Source organism: Aulonocara stuartgranti (genome assembly GCF_965226115.1).
Source record: "Aulonocara stuartgranti genome assembly, chromosome: 2".
NCBI classification, from domain to species: Eukaryota; Metazoa; Chordata; class Actinopteri; order Cichliformes; family Cichlidae; genus Aulonocara; species Aulonocara stuartgranti.
In genome coordinates this window covers 26213135-26233616 of record NC_138940.1, presented here as the reverse complement: position 1 = coordinate 26233616, position 20482 = coordinate 26213135, and the positions used below count along the sequence as shown (strand labels likewise).

Below are 20482 nucleotides of genomic sequence, written 5' to 3'. Positions count from 1 at the left end.
TCTTTAACCTTTGACATCCTGATATAGTGAATTAAGATTAACAGCGCTGCATGACATTCCTGTGAATCAAAAAATATCCTGTAGCTTTCTAACTGCACAGCGCTACTCAGTCATTGACCTGTGATACAGACTCACTTCACTCAGCATGATAATCATTTAGCTTATAAAATGCGACGCGCATGGCCTGGTGTGTTGTCCATAAATGGAGAGAGGGGATCAGAAGGTCTGTATGTTCTTCCACTAATAAACTCAGACTAAATCAAACCAAACTCCTTTTCTTTTTTGCAACATCCGCTGTTTGTTTGCTTTGGCTGCTGCAGCCATGTGAACACTGATGAGTGCAATTTCAAAACTGTTTAACACCAGAAACTTACTGCATTAAAACATCACAAATCAAAAGCACGAGTGCTGGCAGTGAAGAAACCTCTATTTCCAGAGCAAGCGTCGCAGACTCATCTGCAATTATTATTTCTGATTCCCACATTCTTGAGCTGCATTAAAGAAGGTAACAGCGTGGGCATATAGCTGATTTACTTTTTGTTATGTGTGAATCTTGGCTCTTGGCTCTTTGCGATTTCGACTTTGCCCAGACAGACAGACAGACTGAGCCAGCTGATTGTGGTTTGGGTTCTGTCACGGTCTGCAGAGACAGGCCGTGCGGTGGTGTGTGTGATGGGCCCAGGTGCATACACAAGTGAGTAGACGGGAGTGGACTTAACAGAAAGCGAGCCTTTATTATGGCTGAAGACAAAGTGCACAAACAAAGCAGGGATGGCGTGACTAGACTATAACTAAACTGGGAAAACTAATACTGCGACAAACTAAGAAAACTCAGACTATGATGATCACTGCAAGGACTGACCGTGAAAACATGGAGGTGAGAACACAGACGACGCGACACAGACTGTACGAAACACAGAGACTAAATACACATGAGGGATGATCAGGGGAAGTGGATGCACACGGGGAACACAGGTGACACTGATAATCATAACAAGACACGGCAGGAGTGAACGTAACACTGATGGGAGATGGGCAAAGTAAAGCAGGAAGTACACAGAGGTTCAAACAGGAGGAGAGAGAGCACGGGGAGAACGCAGACATAACGGGCTGGGGAAAACATAGAATAAAGCACAAAGAGAGACGAGGGCTCATAAATACACAGAGGGGCACACAGGGGGTAAGAGTCACGAAGGGAAAACACATAAGGAACAACGTAACAGATCAACCCAGGAAGCATGGCCTAAATAAAGAACAAAATACAAAAATACATGAAAACTAAGAATACTGGGCCCACATGGCCCAGGACCATGACAGGTTTAGTCTGTGCATTGGTGTACCGGGGCTCCCACCATATGCTTATGGTGCTCTGGGCCCAAGTCTGCTCACACATACAGTTTATAAATGAGCATGCACTCATACACAGCAACAAAGCAACAACAAAATAGTACTCTGGGGTCCGCTGGCAACTTAGATTCCCTGGCCAGTCTGTGGAAGCAATTTAGGCCACTAACTGCTGTAGTGGGACTTGTGCCATGTAGTATATTTAGTGTATATATTGGATTTGGAAACTTTGTGTGTGTTTAAATGTGTTACAGGCGCCAGGCTGGCATCCAAAACCTGCATGCACTTCAAATGCGAAATGAGTGTAGCCTATTAGGCACTACTATGTACTGACACTGTGGAGTAATTAGGCTTTTGGACTGTCTTGTTTATACGCCTCAGACATATAAACATCATCAGACCACAAGCAGACACACCCTGATTCTATCAGGGCTTACTCATCTCTGCTTCAGGCCGCAACTACCCTCTGAGGTAGTTAATGAGAAATACAGATGTCCCATTCACTGAAAATAAACAGAGGCAGAGCTGAAACATGCGTGAGCCTCAACCGAGTTAGTGCTACATACATACCGTATCCTTTAAGAGCAGCAATCAACCCGTTTTAATCCGGAAATGGCGTCTCGAATGAGATGTTAGGAGCACTTCAAAATATTCAAAAGCATGGCGAATTGTCCCAGTGTTTTTGTCTTTGTTTATAGTAAAGCCGTGTCTGTGCATGGCCTCGTAGCTGTATCTCATTACATGTACTGAGAGCTGGTACGGTGGGGAAGAAAGCAAAGATGTATGATTTTAATCAGTTAAGGCCAGAGCGTGCCCCTCTCTAATAACTTCTGGAGATGAATCCAGCTTGAGAGGGAATATAAACCAGATCACTTTGGAAATTCCACAACGGTCCGTTTGCAGCAAGTGCCCCTCTTCTGAAGGAATGCGAGCTAAGATTTCCCCCTCAGCTCCCTGGTCTCCCACATAGACAGCTGCCCTTCAGAGAGTCATGCCACAAGAGCAGAACCGAGCAGGCGGCTGGAGAGGCAGAAAGGGAGAGGAAAGACAGATAGACACGACGGCTAATGGCTCCTCTCCCAGCTGCATGGGGCCGAGACACATAAACATGTCAGGAGAGGGTCAAAAGGGAGAGAGCATGGTGATGCAGAAAGGGAGACCGAAGGGTAAAAATAGGAATAAGTTGCATGAAGTTGGAAAATCCAGGGCTGATAGATATGTGAGGGAAAGAGAGGGAAAAGATATAAAAGAATAGAGGTTGGGAGCAGAAGGAAAGGCGTTTCCCAGCCTCGAGGAGATGGACTGACAGGACAATCCAGCAGGTGACGAGAAGTGCTGAAAGTCCAGACATGTCGCACCAAAATCACCAGCAAACCACACCTTCGGGATTACAAAAGATGCTGAATCTGTGCATTTGAAAAACACGCCCATGATCACAAGCCCGATTTGAGATGTAGAGACGTGCCTTTTGCTAAACTTTGGGTGACCTGCTCTTTGAAAGAGTGGTGAACCACAATCAGAATAAGTGCACCATTAAATAAGGTTAGCTTGTCCTGTGGCTGAAAGGTGATTAAGATGTTATTCCTAAAGCCTGGCAGCAGTTCAAGATCCATTTTTCAAGCATATGACCTAGCCAAGCAGGCTCCATTGTGTATCCAAAAATCCAGTGCCCGCAGTCAGTCCTCATCTCGCTGAAGGCTTTCAGGTCTCTGCACAAAGGATTTTGAAGTAGAAGGTGAAACGCGTTCACGCAGCTTTATAGCGTTCTTCTATAAATCTACAGATCTAATCATTTTAAGGCTCAGACACTTACCAGATGTTACTGACATTTTATGGTACTTGAGGGATCCTTCGAGTATGTAAATCTTTGGCGATATGGAGTGCACGTCCATAATCTTAAGATTAACATCCCAGAGGAAAAGGCCAAATGTCGTGTGCTGTACATCAAATATGAATGTAAAGTTACTATTGTGAGGAATCTGGACGTCTGAGGTAAGAAGCTCTGTGGAGTCTTTATGTTTGCATATCTCAAACAGAAATCTGTTCCCTTGACTTTTAATATTTGGAGACATGTAAGAAGTGCATCGAGAAATTCTTGGAGTTTAGAGGAAAACCCAGCCTGGCATTTTTCCTGCATACTTTTCACTCTTTCTTTGGATTTTTTTTTCTGCCCGGGTGTGCACGGTTTGGAAATGGGTCAAGAATGAAACAAAGAAGTGGGGAGAGAACAGAGCGGGGGCCTACTGGTCCCTCAACATCCCTGCGTTGAATATGAAAATATATTATGGCATAATGTGCTCGTTCAGTATGCAAGCTTGAAGGAAACCATATGAAAAAATCCCAGACAAAGAGCCTTCTGTGTTCCAACTGACCCCCCCCCCACCCCACCCCATCCTTCGTCTGCTTCGACTGAGCGAGAGAGAGAGAGAGGGAGTGGGAGAGAAGAGGTAAAAAGGGGAGGTGTGCTCGCACACTCGTAGGAACTGAAAAGGGCCAGTACACACCCTCGCCGCCTCAAACAGCCAGACGCACCGGAGCACAGGTGAGCAGCAAACCTAACCAACAAAAAAAAAGAAGAAAAGGGAGGGGGTGTGGGGGGGTTGCTTTAATGAATCATGGAATTTTATCTTCGCTTGCACCAAACTTTGTCACTTGCAGCCTATTAAGTTTATCTTTATGGGGTAAGAAGACACTATCTTTGCTTGGGGAAAGAGGAGAGAGAGTCCGGGGAATGCGACGAACTGGGGCAGAAGAGGAGGGAAACTCTGAAAGTCTTTGTTTGAGTAGATGACAAACATCTGTGGCTGCTGCTTTTTCCCTTGGCGAAGGCTGTAGGCTTGCAGGGGTTGTTGGGGTGGGGGTGTTGGCTGGCTACATTAGCACTGTGGTCACTGATATCCAAGCCTATTGTCCTGACTGTGTGGAGCCCGCTCTGTGGCCATGTTATAGACTTGAACTTCACTGTGTAACATTAGAGGGTGTATCCAATTAAAGTCCTGACTGGAGACTGTATTGACTTACGCATATATAAGTAATTGCTTCCTGTTAACACAACAGGTGAGGCCCATTAACTGCTTTACGGGGGAGCAACAGGAGGCTTTGTTCTGCTATATGTTACAGTGTGTTACACAGATTAGCAAACTACACCTCCTTTATTTTTGCTGTAATGGGAGATGCTTTGAAACAGCAGAAACCTACTTTGTCAAATGTCTCAGTGCGAACAGAAAGCCAGTAGTTTCCTGCTTGCAACTTTACATTTTTAAAAAGTGTTTGTGCCCGCTGCCTTTGATGTCTAACAGTTTTTCAGATTATGACTGATTGTTTCAAGGAGGTGCCTCCCTCTTGGCACTGGATGACACACACCTACTTCAAGTATTTATTTTCACCTCTTGAAGTTCCCCACCTGTGACAACGAGAGCAGGATGAGCTGCGCGCGAAGCAGACGCTTTATTACAAGGTCTTCCCACTGCATGATTTATGATCGCACTCTCGGCAATGGCAAACAGAGAGAGACATTTGTTCGTTTCATTGGGGACGACTCTTTGCAATGTTTTAGATGTCTGTCATCAGCTTGCACAAGCTGCGGCATGTTAACTATCACAGCCTCTTGAGGAATTATGAAGCAGGAATGCCCATTTTGGAGCACTAGCCCAAATTATTTTGTAGTGCTTCGAGGGCCCTTGAATAGCTCTTTGTTTAAGCAAGAGAGAGTGACTGAGAGAGACAGAGGCCCCGCTAAAGCCTTTAGCCTTTACTGTTAAATTATTTATTTTATTTTTTTTGCTAACTGTAAAACATCCCAGCAAAAGACAGACGATAGCAGACACACGGCAGATCTTCCCCTCAGGGATTCAGTCATAAAGGCTTGCAGTTCAAGTCAATGCTCTGACCCGATGCCTCATTATAAGCTGGGTAAATGATACACTTCAAGTCACAGAGTAGGTGGAATGCGCGCTCACCTGACATCCGCTCATGTGCGCCCCGAGCAACTGATGATGTGCAGATGCCGTTACTGGGGTGAAACTACACGCGCTTTGTGAGCTATTAGGTGGATGACACGCATTCTACAAGCTGACTACTGATGCAGATGCGTAATAAACACACAAGACAACAGCCATGAGGGACAAATGAGTGATTAAGGTTTTGTAAGGGTGCCAAAAGCAATTTCTTTTGTGTGCTGTCACTATGTGAGACACGCCGCAGAGGGCAGAGGGATAGATTTGCTGTCTGGTATGAATCCATCATGAGCTGGCGATGGACAGGAACTCTGTGATTACACATTAAAGCAGCCTGCGGGGCCAAACTGTAAATTAGATCCCTGATTCCTGATCACGGAGGCAGATGGGTGGCATAGGAATATTGTGCAGGGGTGGAAGCCAAGCGGGACAGGTGGGCACTGCGAAATACTTTTTGAACTTTAAGGTAATTGGAGACCAGGTGGTGGTGGTGGAAGAGATATCAGACTATTACGTATGGCAAGCACATAATCGCCAGAGTGGGATAGATATCACAGGTTTGTTTGGGAGAAATACAACGTCAAGCTGCGTATTAACAAGCCGCGATGAATAAAAAGTAGAAAGAAAAAGAGATAAAGAAAGGATTGGGACAGATGCAGATTTCAAAAGTCCATATGCTGGTGTTTTGTTTCCTGAGCCAGAGCCTCTGCTCATGTAGAGTTCTTACATCTGTTCCTTGTCTGTCACTTAATAAATATTTGCAGACTGGATCAAAGTTAGCAATCAACCCATGTTTAAACCAGGGGTGTTGGGACATGTCCTCCACACGTGTTCACCTATGTTCTCTGTGGAGACAGGAAACAAAGACAACTGCGAGTGAAGAAAAATATCAGAAAACCACTGCAGGAAAGTGACACGGTGAAAGCTAATCTGAAGAGACAGTGTCGCTTTCTGAGTGATCCAAGCACAGATCGCACATCTGGAGGAATCAAAGAGCGATTGTCAGAGTGTCTAAACAATACCAGCCTTCATGTCACTTGACACGATCATGCCAGTAAGCTAGGATTGTTGCTGGGTTGTTTTTTTTTTACAGCAGGGAGGTGGGGCAGGGTTTTGTTTGGGCTGATTGTGTCCAGGGACTAATGTGCAGCCCTGCTATGAATTTTCATGACTCAGTTGTTATTTTACGAAACAAAAACACAGCCTTCAAACGATCCAAACAAGTTTACGGTGCTTAGACACCTCGAGAAAGCAGCATTGCTTTGCTTCTCAGGAATCTCAGAAAAGGCATTTAAAAATAATAAGTGTGAAATGTGTGTGTGTGTGTGTAGTTTTTGAACAAGCCTCCCACTCATGAGCAGTGACTCACAAGCAAAAATGAAACCCCAATCAGCTTCGAGGTGAGGCAAGTCCGATCAAGGACAAGGAGATGTGCAAACAGTGGTTTACCGTTACAAATGTTGCCAGTGGCTCCTGTTGGCTTTGAAGGAGGAACATGACACTGCTGAGCTAAAGAAATACTCTACAGGGTCAGAGTGAAGGAGGATGTGTGCCCACTTAATGTCACTGCAAGATATTCATGTCTTTGTTTCTCTCTTTACTTCACGCTGAATGGAAAGCTTAAGTCCACATTCACTTTCTCAGTGTGCTCTATCGCATCGCAGACCCTGAGGCAGGGATAAGTTGTGTCTGACAGGTTTAATACACAGTAGATCCCAAACACTCAAACCTGAATGGACTGCAGCCTTCCTCCCTTCATGGGAGACAACAGAGTTTATCAGACTCTTTTGTTTTCGTTTCCGACTTTGCACCATTAGTGTGACTGCACTTCAAAGTGAGAAGCCTGATCTTTATCTCTGACTCCTGCCGTCTTACAAACTGAGATAAGTTGAGTTTGATGCTTTTATTTTTGAGAGTAAACTAACTAAACTTTCATCAGAAGAGTTAGGTAAATGATGTTCTTCAGACCACGTCATTAAAAAGTCTTTAAATATCAGATGGCCTTCCTGAAATCGTGTACGAAGCAGTGAAATTATTTAAAAAAGACAACACTGGTTAGATGCATCATACAGTTTTTATTTGACCTAAAATAGATTTGACCTTTGACATAACTGCATATTCTCCTTTTTCTTGCAGGTGCTTCTGGGCATACAGCGAACACAGAGCAGAGCAGCGATCTGTAATCCAACAATCAGCCAAACTGGTGGAACTGTTGAAGTCTTAGCTGCAGCCCATTGATGTGTTTCAGTGGAAGTCAGACCATCCGCCGCATGAAATAGGAATCTTCATTCTCACATATGGCTTTCCTCAAAAGCAGAAGAATGAAATCGATCATTTTACTTTCAGAGACCGTGTCTGGCTTTAATGCCTGAGAAATAACACGGGACACCAGATGAAAGCAGCCCTAATTGAATGCTTTTGAACACTGAATACAAACCAGCCTCTGCAGTGACCTTTCCAGTATGAAATGCTATTCCTCACACGCACCCAAAAGCAGGAAGCCGCTCATATACACAGCTTCCCTGCGAGCCACTCAAGAGTTATGATCTGTGAGATAAAGGGCAGATCCCTTTTCTCCAAAAGAAAAGTCATCTGCGAGTTGAAGATTGGGGTGCAGGCGAAAAACTTGTTTTTGTGACTAAAATAGAAGAGAAGGAAGAGCAACATCTGGGAAAGAAAAAAAAGGAGTATTAGTGAGATGTGAGTAGAGAAGCTTGGACTCTTTCTCAGCCCTTCGTGCCAGAATTTTAACACAGCACAACAATCTTGTGCAATTTTCGTGGCATTTATCCATGGGAGCTCATCCAATGCTCATCGAAGCTGACCCTCCTGGGAGGTCCCATTAGATGCAGGATAATACTTCATGAAGACCAAAGAAAGAACACGCTTCTTCCATCAAATTTCGGCTGTCTGCAGGACAACATTTGGAAGAATTATTGCTGAAAGGGGAGCCGTGACCGGAAACAGAAACTGGGAAAACTGAGCTACTACCTTTCACTCATCTTCTGCGTGGGTGTTTTCTTTCAGCTAATTCACTGTTTGCCAGTAAGGAGTAAAACTTCATCTTTCACCAGTTGCTTCATCCTATCGGGAGAGGAGGCTGAGCCGAGCGGGACAAAGCACTAGCGTTTCTCCCTCCCGCGTTGAGGGCTTGTTCCTGCTGCGACAGACGGCGATGGAGATGGAGAAGGGACATACGTCTATCAGGAGAGGGGTGAGCTGGAGCCCGGGGGGCTTGAGAAAACCTCTCCAGTTAACTCAAGACGTGCAGACCCGTGGGACAGACTACAATGCGTCATGGGAGAAGACAGGATTCAACAAAGAACACATGAGCCGGAAAACAAGTAAGTGCTTGTTTATTTGCTATTTTCTCTCCTTATTTGGACTTCTTACAAGAAAATGTAACTCTAAATGCACATTCAGTGGTTTGTTTCTGAGTCTGGACTCATCAGAGCAACTTGACACAATGAACTGGTCTCTGAGACATCTGTTTCCGTGTCATAAAAATACAGGTTCTCGTAGCAGCTGTGCCAATGCAAGCATGCCTCACTGCTAAAGGACTGTCTTAATATACAACCTGGCCACAGCAATAACAGGCTAACTTGTGGGAGACGTTGTTTGGAAATGCCCCTCTGCTTTTTACCTCTACAGTTGCCAACTTAACTTCAAAAAACCTGTTTTAAAATAGAAATGTTGAATCCATGAAAAGACACAGAAAACATGACTACTGGTGGTGACAAGTTTTTCAGATGCACTATTCAAAGTGAGTAAAAAGGCATTGTGCATTAAGAAAGGTTTCCAGCCTTCAAATAATTGTTCCTGATATGGATCTATAGCCTGTGGGCTTCCAATACCCTTCCTATCACTCATTACTCACTAGTTTCCTCAAATGAAACAGAGATCACTAGAACAACAAAAAGGCGGCGGAGAAAGTGGACAACTGCTCCGGTGGGATCTTTCCTAACACATGAAACAGTAACGCTATGAGCAGGAGAGCATGGTTTCCACCTCTGAACTGGATTTCTTTATTCCTCCCAGGGGAATCTGCTGAGAGTTTAGGTCACATTCAGTCTGGTAGGATCTCAGGACCTCTGTTAATCCTCGTCTTTCCATACCGCTTCACGCATCACCCGCAGGGGCTGGTGCTGTCATCCATGCCTACCCCACAGCCATCACCCGGAGAAAGATAACATCCGACAGGGTAATCTGACCTTTGATACACAAAAGCAGGGTTGGCCTCCCTGACTTAAATCCCGCTGCCGTGAGGGCGGGGGGAGCTTTCCTGTCTGATCTCACCCGTGCTGGGATGAGGTGATGGGGCAGAGGGCAGAGGTAGAGAAAGTTGGAGGTGGAGGAGTAAAGAAGGGTAGGCAATATGATGTAGGGGCTCTTGCATCGCTGTTGAGCGCTGAGTTTTGACTCTAATGTTGGACAGGAAATTCCTATCCCACTCCTGCAGGTTGGAGGCCTTAGGGTTCAAAGAGGGCAGACACTTAGTTGGAGTGTGAGACGTGCACTGAGGGCAGCAAGGACAGAGGACATTAGACAGAGATAAGCTGCTGACTACTTATCGCTGATTGCACCCATCTCCTGAACTTTCAAAATAAAGTGCAGCCTCTGTAAAGCTTTCTAAAATGAAAGACCCAGATTTGTCAAGCAGTCACGTCCCAGTTTTTTTTATACAAATATATATATATAATTAGGGAAGTGGATGTGGAAGTGGAAGTGCGATGGCACAGATCTGAAAAAGTAAAACAACACTGGAGGCTGAGTGACAGACAGCACAGCCTCCAGCTACACGCCCTCCCCGCCTTTCCCCCCTTCTTCCCTTCCTTTCCTCCCCTGCCTGCCTGCCTGTCTGTCTGTATGCTGGACTGCAGGGAAAAAGAAATCCGATCCCACCTCGCTCCAGAAAGGGGGTGTGAAGCTATCAAGCGCAGTTAAATTGAAAACTCTTGTGGAAGTACTACAAAACAGCGGAGCCCTGAGTTTTCACTTGAAAAAGGTAAGGGATTAGACACTAGAGTGGATCCAGCAAGAGAAGCAGGCTTTCAGAAAACTCAAGAAATGTGAGAATATGTTAACACGTTGAAGCAGCTTGTGCTTGTCTGTTTTATGAAGAAATATGACTTACTATTGGCAGTGTTTCTGTAGAAGACGCTGGCTCATAAGCTTAAAGTTATTTCTCCTTATAACTAAAAAGGTAAAGATCACTGAGATTTGTGTGTAATCATGCAATCTGTACTTTTGAGCCTAACCTGAGCATTTTATGTATTTGTTGTTGATTAAAATATACATTTTATGCAAAATAACTGCAGCTTATTTTGTTGTTGGAATTTTCCATAAGATTAGCTTAAAAACTTGAGAATTTAACGCTAATTAAAATCAAAATTCGAATTAAATAAAAGGTACCGCTTGGGATTTGCTCCTGAAATGTTACTTGATAACAGAGCTGGCTCCTACTCAAGGTAGATGTTTATAGCGAGGACACTTCATTTCAAGCCTCTCTGCTCTGGTATATTCAGGTAGCGTGAATTATAAACAGCAAATAGCTCATAAAAATGGTCACTGGGACCCCTGGTGGTGCTACTGCTTACAGTGACGACAATGATAAAAGGCAGCGAGTCTACATAAAGTACCTGTGAGATAGGTAGGCTCATTTCTGTGTAGCAGTCTATAAAAGAAGGTGATTTATGCTCATGCCAGTAGTTATGAGAGGACTGCTTGTCTAATCAAATCAAATCAAAATTTATTTATATAGCACATATTAAAAACAACAGTGTTGACCATAGTGCTTCACAGTCAATAAAAACATGAGACAGTTAAAACAAACAATAGAAGAGGACAACAAACAATAGGTAACAACGCAACAAGCTAAAACAGCCAACTAGACAGAATCAAAAGTAAAAAAATAAGTTTTAAGACGTAATTTAAAAGACTGGATAGACTCGGCAGTGCGAATATGAACGGGGAGGTTATTCCAGAGTCTGGGTGCCACGGATGCAAAGGCCCGGTCGCCTCTCGACTTCATTCGAGTCCTAGGTTGTCTAAGTCTAAGGTGTGGTAATGTGTTTATCCTTGTTATACTGGAACAAATATCTAATATGGGGGATAGATCATGTTGGTGTCAGGTGCATGATTTAATATAGTCTATACTTATCCATTTTTTTTGCAGACATAACCGCCGTCATCATTGTTATCATCACAGAGGATAACTTTGTTAACACGCTGCTTGTTATTACAGCAGGTCCAGGGTGCATGGTTCATGAAAAAAATAATAAAGAGTGGATGGCACACGTATGCTCTTGAACTTTAGCTAAGTTTAAGTAAAAAAAGCTCTAGGATACCTCACAAGGAGCTGATTCAATTACTGAGGGCCAGATTTAGTCTGTCAAATCAGTGACAGATGCATATTATTCCTTTTTACTGGGGGGAATGATCGTGTTGGCTTTACACTCTGTGCCAGGGAAAACTGCATGCCGACTCAGTTCTATAGGACAGCTTTACAAGTGACTGATTTATGCGTAATTATTATGATTGGCACATGATTACATCAAATAATGTAGCTGTCTGGATTCATCACCTTAATAAATGAAAAAAAAAAAACAGTCATGGCTGAGCTAGCTGTCTGAGAAACGTCCTGCAGGGATTTTAAATATCTTCCATCAGAGTAACATGCTTTCAGTGAATAATCTACCAGATGTGTCACCATAACGACAAAGAGACTCTGACTGCAGGTTTTTATGGAGCTAAAAAAGGCAAAAGATGCAGCTTTGATTTTCCTCTCGTGGACTTTGAAGAGTGATGTGTTCACTATACTTTAAATGGGAACACTTAATTGTATAGTATGTTTATAGAAGGCAGTGAAAAAATTTGATTTTTCTGGGCTAGTTTTAGATTGTAAAAATGGTCTATTAAGGGTTTGAGCTGCATTTCTGCACAAATTAAGTACAGAGAGAAACCAAAGACATGCTGGAAGCACAGGCAGGGAGTTTTCTCAGTGGTGGAGGAATGCTCAGGGAGGGACTACTGCAGAAGGAAATAGCTCTGCCGCCTAAAAGGGAGCTCTCAAGCTCAGAAAACAAACTATCATTTATTTTATAATTCCAGTAATCAGCAAACCTATGAAATCAAGGTAAGACACCGACTCGCTGTAATTTCCCTATTTTGCAGCTTTCGACATTGACCTTGATCTTTTTTTGTTGTTGTTTGTTTTAATTTTTATTAACTTTAGTAAAGCAGCTGTTGACATGTTTATTTCAAATGCTTCTCCGCCTACGTCTCCTGGCTCATTGCCTACAGCTCTGGTCTGCTGAGTCAAATGTCCACAAGGTCTTTTTTCCCCTTGCTAGATTGGTTGAAATCAAAAGTACTCTGAAATAATAAAAAAAAAAAAGGAAAAAAAAAAGCAATCAAAACCACATGGTGCCAAAACAGTTATGTGGGTTTTAAAGAGAATATTTCTATCCCACACTTGTTAAAAATCGCCCTTTCTGGTTCTTTCTATTTGTACATGAAAACAGTTTGGCAAACTTTAATTACATGCTAGGGAGTTGTCTCTGAATAGCAGCACGTTGCCAAGTCTACAGAGGTCTTACTCCTTTTATTATTTAATATAGACAAGAAGGCAAAACTCCTCTGTCTTTTTCTTTTAGCTGAACTTCCTTTCTTGTGTTTTCTCCTGTGTGTTTCACTTTAGATCTGACCAGGAGTGCCAGTTTGTCAGAGAAGGAGCTAAAGGAGGCTCGCGTCAAGAGTCAGATCATTGCTGCTCAGCTCACCGTCCCTTCCAACTCCAAGTCCAGGGGTGTTCAGCTCTTTAATCGGCGTAAGCAGAGAGTCAACGCCTTCACACTTGAGAGCTGTGGAGAAAGGTCAGAGGAGGACAGAGCTGAGAATGTGAAAACAAACCCCCCATCCAACAAACTGACATGGGCAGAGAGGAGCAGTGAGGAAAAGGACAGAGACCTAAACTTAAAGAACACGACCGCTGACAAGTCGGTCTTCTCGACACCTGCAAGAGTACGCTCAGTGGGCGATATCATGGATGAGCCGGCTAAGGATTTCCACAAAGAAGAAGACACTGATGACCGTGTTGTACAAGAGAGACACTTCCTCCCTGTCAAGGAGGAGCAAGAGGAAGAGGCACGACATCAATTTCACGAGGATCTAGAGGATGAGGCCGAGCGTGAGACTCCGCCAGGGAGTAAAACCACTGATGTGATAGTGTCAGTACATGCTGAAGGAGAAGCAGAGATAAATGGGAGGCAAACAGGGCCAGATCCTGCTGGAAAGCTTCCTAATGGCTGTCATGGCGCCTCTGGTCCTGAGAAGGTGTCTGTGCCCACATCTAAGCAGGCAAGCTCCTTCATCAATAGAACTGCCAGACCTTTCTTTTCTCCGCCCACGGTGCAGTCTCCGGAGACCGTCAGGCCTGTCATGGACATCCCCCCTCCTCCTTCCTACTCGACACCTCCTCTCCCTGCTTTTACTGTCCCCCAGCCTGTGGTGGCCTCACCTCCCCCTCCGCCTCCGTCATATCCCACACCACCTCTACCTGCTTTTAAAAACCAGCCCCCACAGACTTACTACTCCAGTCCACCTCCAATGTCTCCTGTCATATCTCCTTCTTCTCCTCCACCATCCCATTTCTCTGCTTCCCAGTATTCACAATTGCCCCATTATGGCCCCCCCACAGCCCCGAAACCCTCCACTTTTGTTCCTAAGCCATCAGGGGAGAGGGAGATGACAACACCAATCAAAACAGGAATACTTGAGGAGGGTGCTGCCAGGAGGGCAAATAAAAAGTCAATGTTCACATTCAAAGAGAAACCGGTGGTCGCTCCAAACCCCGAGCTACTTTCTCTAGTGCAAGGGGCGGATGAAAGAAAGAAGCATGGACACAAATCTGTCCCTGAGCCAGGATCTGAAGAAGAGTTACTGGCTCTGGGTGCAGAAGCCTCCAACTTCCTCGCCAAGGAAGAGGACAGGACAGAGGGAGCAAGAGCTCCAGAATGGGCCTCTTGTCTCAAGAGCTCAAGGACCCGACCGAGGGCAGAGCACCAACCGGAGCAGTCGCTTACAAATGTGTCCGGAAAAGGTGCTCAGCTGTTTGCTAAGCGTCAGTCCAGGATGGAAAAATATGTGGTTGAGAATCAGAACGCAGGCCAAATTAGATCTCCTTCTCCTACAATGTCTCTGCCACCATCTTGGGTTTACCCATCAAACATGCCTGGTAGGGTCAAAGCTATTGCTAAAAACTCTGACATGTGTGCTCAACTTTCACAAAATCTCAAGGCGCAACAAGCAGTCAAGCAGAAACCAATGAAAAAACCTCCACCACCAGAACCAGTTCCAGAGCCGCCGCCTTTGGAAAATGGTTGCTCCAAGATAGAGATGGATCTGTCGAGGCACCGGCCATACCAGCTTAACTCTTCTCTCTTCATCATTAACCCAGTCAAGGACCCCATCAGTACCCTACCCAAAGGAGCACCACAGGCCAGGAACCAGCTCGCCACTCCAACTTTCTCCAGACAGACTTCACTCCCTAACAATCCTCCCTTTAACTTCAGTGCCCAGTGCATGTCTCATCAAATACCTCTCAGCCCTACAGGAGGACCAGATTATCCTTCAAATCCGACATCTGGTCATCCGAGGATCAGCTCTCCGATGTCTGCTTTTTCTCCAGACAGGGTGTCCTCTCCCCGGTCATCAGTACAGGCACCAAGGCCCACATTTTCTGCCAAAAAGGCAGGGATTGCACCGCAGGTGTGGAGACCCTCTTTGTACCGTTTTTAGAAAATGTGTTGAAAGAAAATGTTTGGTTTTTTTTAGATACTAAACACATGATTGCAGAAGTGATTTTGATAGGGCTAAAACTTACGATTCATTACACTGCCTGTTTAACGTGTGCCTTCTTCTTTTTCTTGTGCTTCTTATTACTATAATCCCACACATTATAGAGAATTTATGTGTCTCTTAGACACTATGTAACATCTTCATCAAACTACTGACAGATTAACAGTTTTAGCCATGGCTATCTGTGTCTTATCTTCTGTTCAGTGCATATTATTTGTCTTTTTTGTCAGTAAAAAAACCCAAAGACTGGTAATTATCCTTCGAAAATGTAAAATGTGCCTCAGCGTAATGAAAATCAACTGCCATTCCCAAAGCCGCGAAGCACATCAGCACTCAAGAACGTCCATTTTCAGCACATTTTAAAATATGATGAGAAACAGCCTCACACTTTTTTCCACTGGGCACTCGGGTGATGCTGCTTCACAAAGCACTTTAACAGATGGTCTAGCATCTGCTTTATGATCTACGATTTGCAATTTAATGCTGTTCACTGACATGAAAGTTGCAGCAAGAGAACTACTTTTCTATCGTTATGCCTTCATGCTAATTTACTCTGCTTTTCAGCATGCTCTACTTAACTATATGGTGTGTGCCTGAATTCTTTGGTGTTTCAAATCTGCCTGCTATATACATATTTTTGTTTTTCATGACTTGGAGCAGTAATTCCGTCATCAAACGCTGTTGTTTCAGAGCACAGGGACTGTCTCTGTTTCATTTCACAAACCTTGATTCGCTGCTCTTTTCCGTCTGTTCTATCCACTTGTTTTATGTACGACTGAACCTTTTCTTCCTCTGATTAAAGCTTTATGCTAACCCTCTACACGGATTCCATTCTGACTTTTTTTTCCTCATTTCCTGACTTCACTGGCTTTTTCCAATGTTAATTGTTTGTCACTTTCACTCTTTTGCCTTTTAAGCAATCACTGGAAACACACTAATAAAATTTATACCTCCTTGAAGTACACAGATAGCTTGCGGCAGGGGGGGGCAGATCTGTTTTGTTACACAGCGTGTGACATTTAAAGTTCTGGGGGAAAAAACTGAAGATTTCCATTACAAGATGTTTTTTTCCCCCATAACAATTTGAGTTATGCGTGTTCATGTTAAGGCCTGAACTCTGCCCTGGCTGGCCTTGAGGGGGTCAGAAATTTAGACAAATGCTATGACTCCTGACCTAGGCCTTATTTTCTTTCAAAGTAGCCTCGAACATTTGAAATATGACCATTAACATTCGTCTTATGAGACCATAACTTCTCGGGAAGGTGATCCTAGCAGGTTAGTTTCATCATAATATCATACTGAGTGGGAGTATTCCCTAATTAGAATAGACATGAGATGGATGCGAGCCTTGCTTCTGTCAGGTAACTACATATCTCTGCAAAGGTTATCCTCTACGTGAAAGCCAGATGACAGTAACCCGAGAGAGACACTTAAGACAGGGCCTGTGTGGGCTGGTAGCCAGGGGAGGCTGGATAAACACATACAGATGGAGGGAGTGCACAAACATAACCTGAATGCTGCTGAGGCACAGGCTGGGCACAGTTTTATCATCACAGGTTCACTTATTAAGTTTACCTAGTTGATCTTCTGGGTGTATTGTGTGAAGTTTCATCTGAACAGACTCTCCGAACAACACATCCTGACACAGTTTAATTAAAAACCTTTTAGATTCATTTACTTATCCACATGCTTAACAATACTATAGCCTAACTTTTTGTGTATTTAATATACTGTGTTTTTGAATACATATTTCTAAGAGATTAAAGAAACACTTGTCCTGATCCAACAGACACCAAAGGAGTCCACTCCTGCTGAAGTTCCCAGTGAGACATCTACACCGACCAGGACACGTAACCTCACAGGCAACCCGGGCGGCCCAGCTACTGGAAGCTGGACTTCTAGCCTCCAAACAAGCCCACCACCCCTCACAAGCTCCATCCGTTCAGTCACGTCCCCTGTATCGTTTCGTAATAATTCAAGATGCCAATCGCCTATGAGCACTCAGAATATCCTGTTTTCTACAGTTACCTCCACTTCCACATCCAGACCCTCACAAACATCTACAGCCACCTTTCCACGCTCTCCTCCTTGGGGTTCAAGATGTCAGTCCCCAGTGGTCAGCCAGTCCGCTATCATTTCCCCAATTCCTGCTTCCCAAACTTCTACATCTCCTTCTCCCCTTTCTCCTCCTTGGGGTGTAAGGTGCCAATCCCCAACGACCCAGAACAACAAGCCCTCCACTGGTTTCTCATTTTCTTCATCTAAACCTCCCCAATCATCTACAGCGACTTCACCACACACACCTCCCTGGGGATCTAGATGCCAATCCCCAGTGGTGAATACCCAGCCTTACACTAGCTCCTCAGTTCCTACGTCCAGACCTCCCAAAACAAATGTATCCACCCCTCCTTGGGGATCAAGATGCCAATCACCATTAGTAAGCCAAAAGGTCCAGTCCTCTAGCTTCTTAGTTTCCACATCCAGACCATCCCAGCCATCTACAGTCACATCTCCTGTGTCTCCTCCATGGGGCTCACGTTCTCAGTCTCCTTCACACTTTCAAACCAGTTTCTCTCTCTCTACCACTAAACCTCTTTACACATCCTCCGTCACCTCTCCTGTTTCCTTGACCAAAGACAGTCGCTGCATGTCTCCCACAGTTAACAACTTGGACTCTAAAGCCAACCATCGCCTGCTGGCCAAAAATATCATCAATGCAGCCAAACGTAAAAACAGCCCTTCTCCTGGTGCACTAAGTGGTCACAGTCTTCCCATCTCATCACTGAGCTACGACGGTCAGAAACCACCCGTCAACCTCTTCCAGTCACGGTCACTGGGGGCACAGTCCCCTACTTTCACCAGCCCTCCCCCAACTCCAACTCAGAGAATCTGTTCTCCTGTGCGTCTCTACAACACTCGCTCCCTGACCGACTCCGACGCATCTGTTGAATCCGAAGACTCAGGCCTCCGCTCGCCCGGCCTCCACTCCTACAACACTTGTCCCCGCGGCTGGGGCGGCAGCCTGAGGGTGAAACGAAGTACCATCTCCACTGACCTGTGAGGGCGTTATTGAGTGTCGGCAAAAGCACAGTTTCTGATTTCATAGAGTTTTGTGGAAGTAGATCACCAAGTAACTGAGTTTCTAGAGACATTTCATCAGACTAATGTTAGATAAGTACTACATAAGTAACTTTGATTGCAAATCCTATAATGGTATATGTTGTATCGAGGTAGTTTATAGTATTTCATATGGCTCACATTCGTAGTATGGCCTGACAAGAACAAGCTTTTTACACAACACAGTTGCTGTGGCTTGTATGCTTCTTACATGCCAAAAAAAGTGCAAAAGACTCAAAATAACCAAAGATTTTTCAATACATATTACACTTTCACAACAAACATACAGAATCTTCACTGTCGATACTGTGTTTGAAAAGCGTTTGAAGAAAAAGTATCAGTTTTAAACATCATTAATGAACTATTGTTATGATGCAAGTAGAAAATTGGGGTTGAGACCTAAAAATATTGAAGGAAATGAGTAACATGTAAATATACCCCTCAAGTGAGTTTAAACTGCTTTGGATGAGGCATTCTCATAGTACAAAAACACAGCAGTATTTAGGTAGCACACACTCATTTATTACCAGCTGTAACCACTGCAAAGTAAGTAAAATGCATAAATATCACAGTGCAATAATGAGTTTAGCAAAGCGTATAGATGTTGCTCTGATTTGCTGAAATGAATGTAAGCTTTATAGACAGACTGACGAAGAATGACAGAAAAAAAGGGAATGTTAAATACAGAGACTTATGTGGAGGTAAGACAGGGCATTGATACAACTGTTCAATCAAACACTGTTTCCGAGTTCCAAGAAAGATGTCAAAATTGTTGTATTTTTTGTTTCTTTTGCTGTTGTCGACAGAAAAACGGTTGATTAAGGTTTGAGACAAGGAATGGATTAAAATTTATATATTTCACTGAGAGCCTGTTCGAGAGGAGTTCAGAAGTAAAAGTGGATGTCACACAAGTGTGTGCTTTTATGGAGAGGAGGGAGAAAAGATTTTGAAGAATGTTGTACGTTGTAAAGTGATTGTCAGAAGATGATTGGAGGACCAGTATGTATTTGAAATGCATATAAAAAATCAAATGTATGTTCTCGTTCATTTTTATTGTTTCTCTTCATACTTGATTTGCACTTCTTTTCATTCCATTTCATCAGCTAAGAAGGGGTTGTTCAAAAACTTGATTGCTTTGAGAAGTGTCACTCAAAATGTTACCTTCAAACACTTCTATACTGTAAAAAAATAAAAGCCCACAGCTGGAGAATGCAATATGCTGACATGATGATGGTGGCACTTAGCCGCAAACATAACTGCTGCCAGAACGATGTTATGTTTCAAGTGTGGAGCCATATTACACCACCTTCTCAAGTCGTTTGCTAGCACAACAGATCATTCCTTCATTCCCTGACACTCAGGCCAAAAGCATCAGCACATTTCTAAATATTTACCCTGTTTGTCTTTTGAGTGACGGGGACTCCTGCTACACAGTGACCCGGCTCCTTCAGCAGGATTAGGCCTATCACTGTCACGGCTTGAGTTCAACCTGGGTCACCACTAGGTGGACTGCAGAAGTTCTCAGACTTTAACAAGAATTGTTATAGTTTTGAATTTGAAAGCAGGTTTTTTTTGGAGTGCTTTGGGGGGGGGGGGCTGATTGCATGCCTGCATTTTATAACCCATGCTGCATAACTGTATGATCTTTGAATGATTTTATGCAGAATAAAAAAAATGCCACACTAGATTAAATATTTTCAGTTTGTCTTTGCTATTGTCTTTTATAAAACCATCACCCTAATGAGGAATATAATTGAAAAAAGAGGGCCCGTTATTCTACCCTGGAACACCACCAAGTCATTGGTTCAGGTATGTGGATGACACCTGGGTGAAAATCAAATCTCAGGACATAACACAATTCACTGATCACATAAACTCGTTGGACCAACACAACAAGTTTACAGAACTGGCAAACTTGATGTGAACTTGAGTCTAAAGACTGTGAGATTTCCATGAGTAATGGGGATTTACAATACTTTACATTTACAATGTTAAGTTAGTGTTTTTATTCTATAATCAATAAAACTTTATCAGCCAATAAATGTACTATTAAACGTATCACTACAACATTAAGGCCCTTTAACAGCTGCTCCTTTAAAATTATATGACAACGTGGACAGTGTATTTGTAATTTCATAATTTGTCTTTGTCTTGTTATTAGGTGCGGGTTTATGCCATATTGAGAAAAAGTAGAGTACCGGATGAAA

General features: G+C 43.7%; 1 protein-coding gene across 1 annotated transcript; it reads left to right on the top strand.

Annotated features, from left to right (window-relative positions):
- Positions 1–3790: 3790 nt before the first annotated feature.
- On the top strand, positions 3791–19310 carry synpo (synaptopodin). Its single transcript, XM_082558353.1, has 4 exons — positions 3791–3886; positions 7437–8644; positions 13000–15068; positions 16948–19310. Exons 2-4 carry the CDS (start codon positions 8476–8478, stop codon positions 18217–18219), a joined length of 3510 nt encoding a protein of 1169 aa, XP_082414479.1. The 5' UTR covers positions 3791–3886; positions 7437–8475; the 3' UTR covers positions 18220–19310.
- Positions 19311–20482: the final 1172 nt, after the last annotated feature.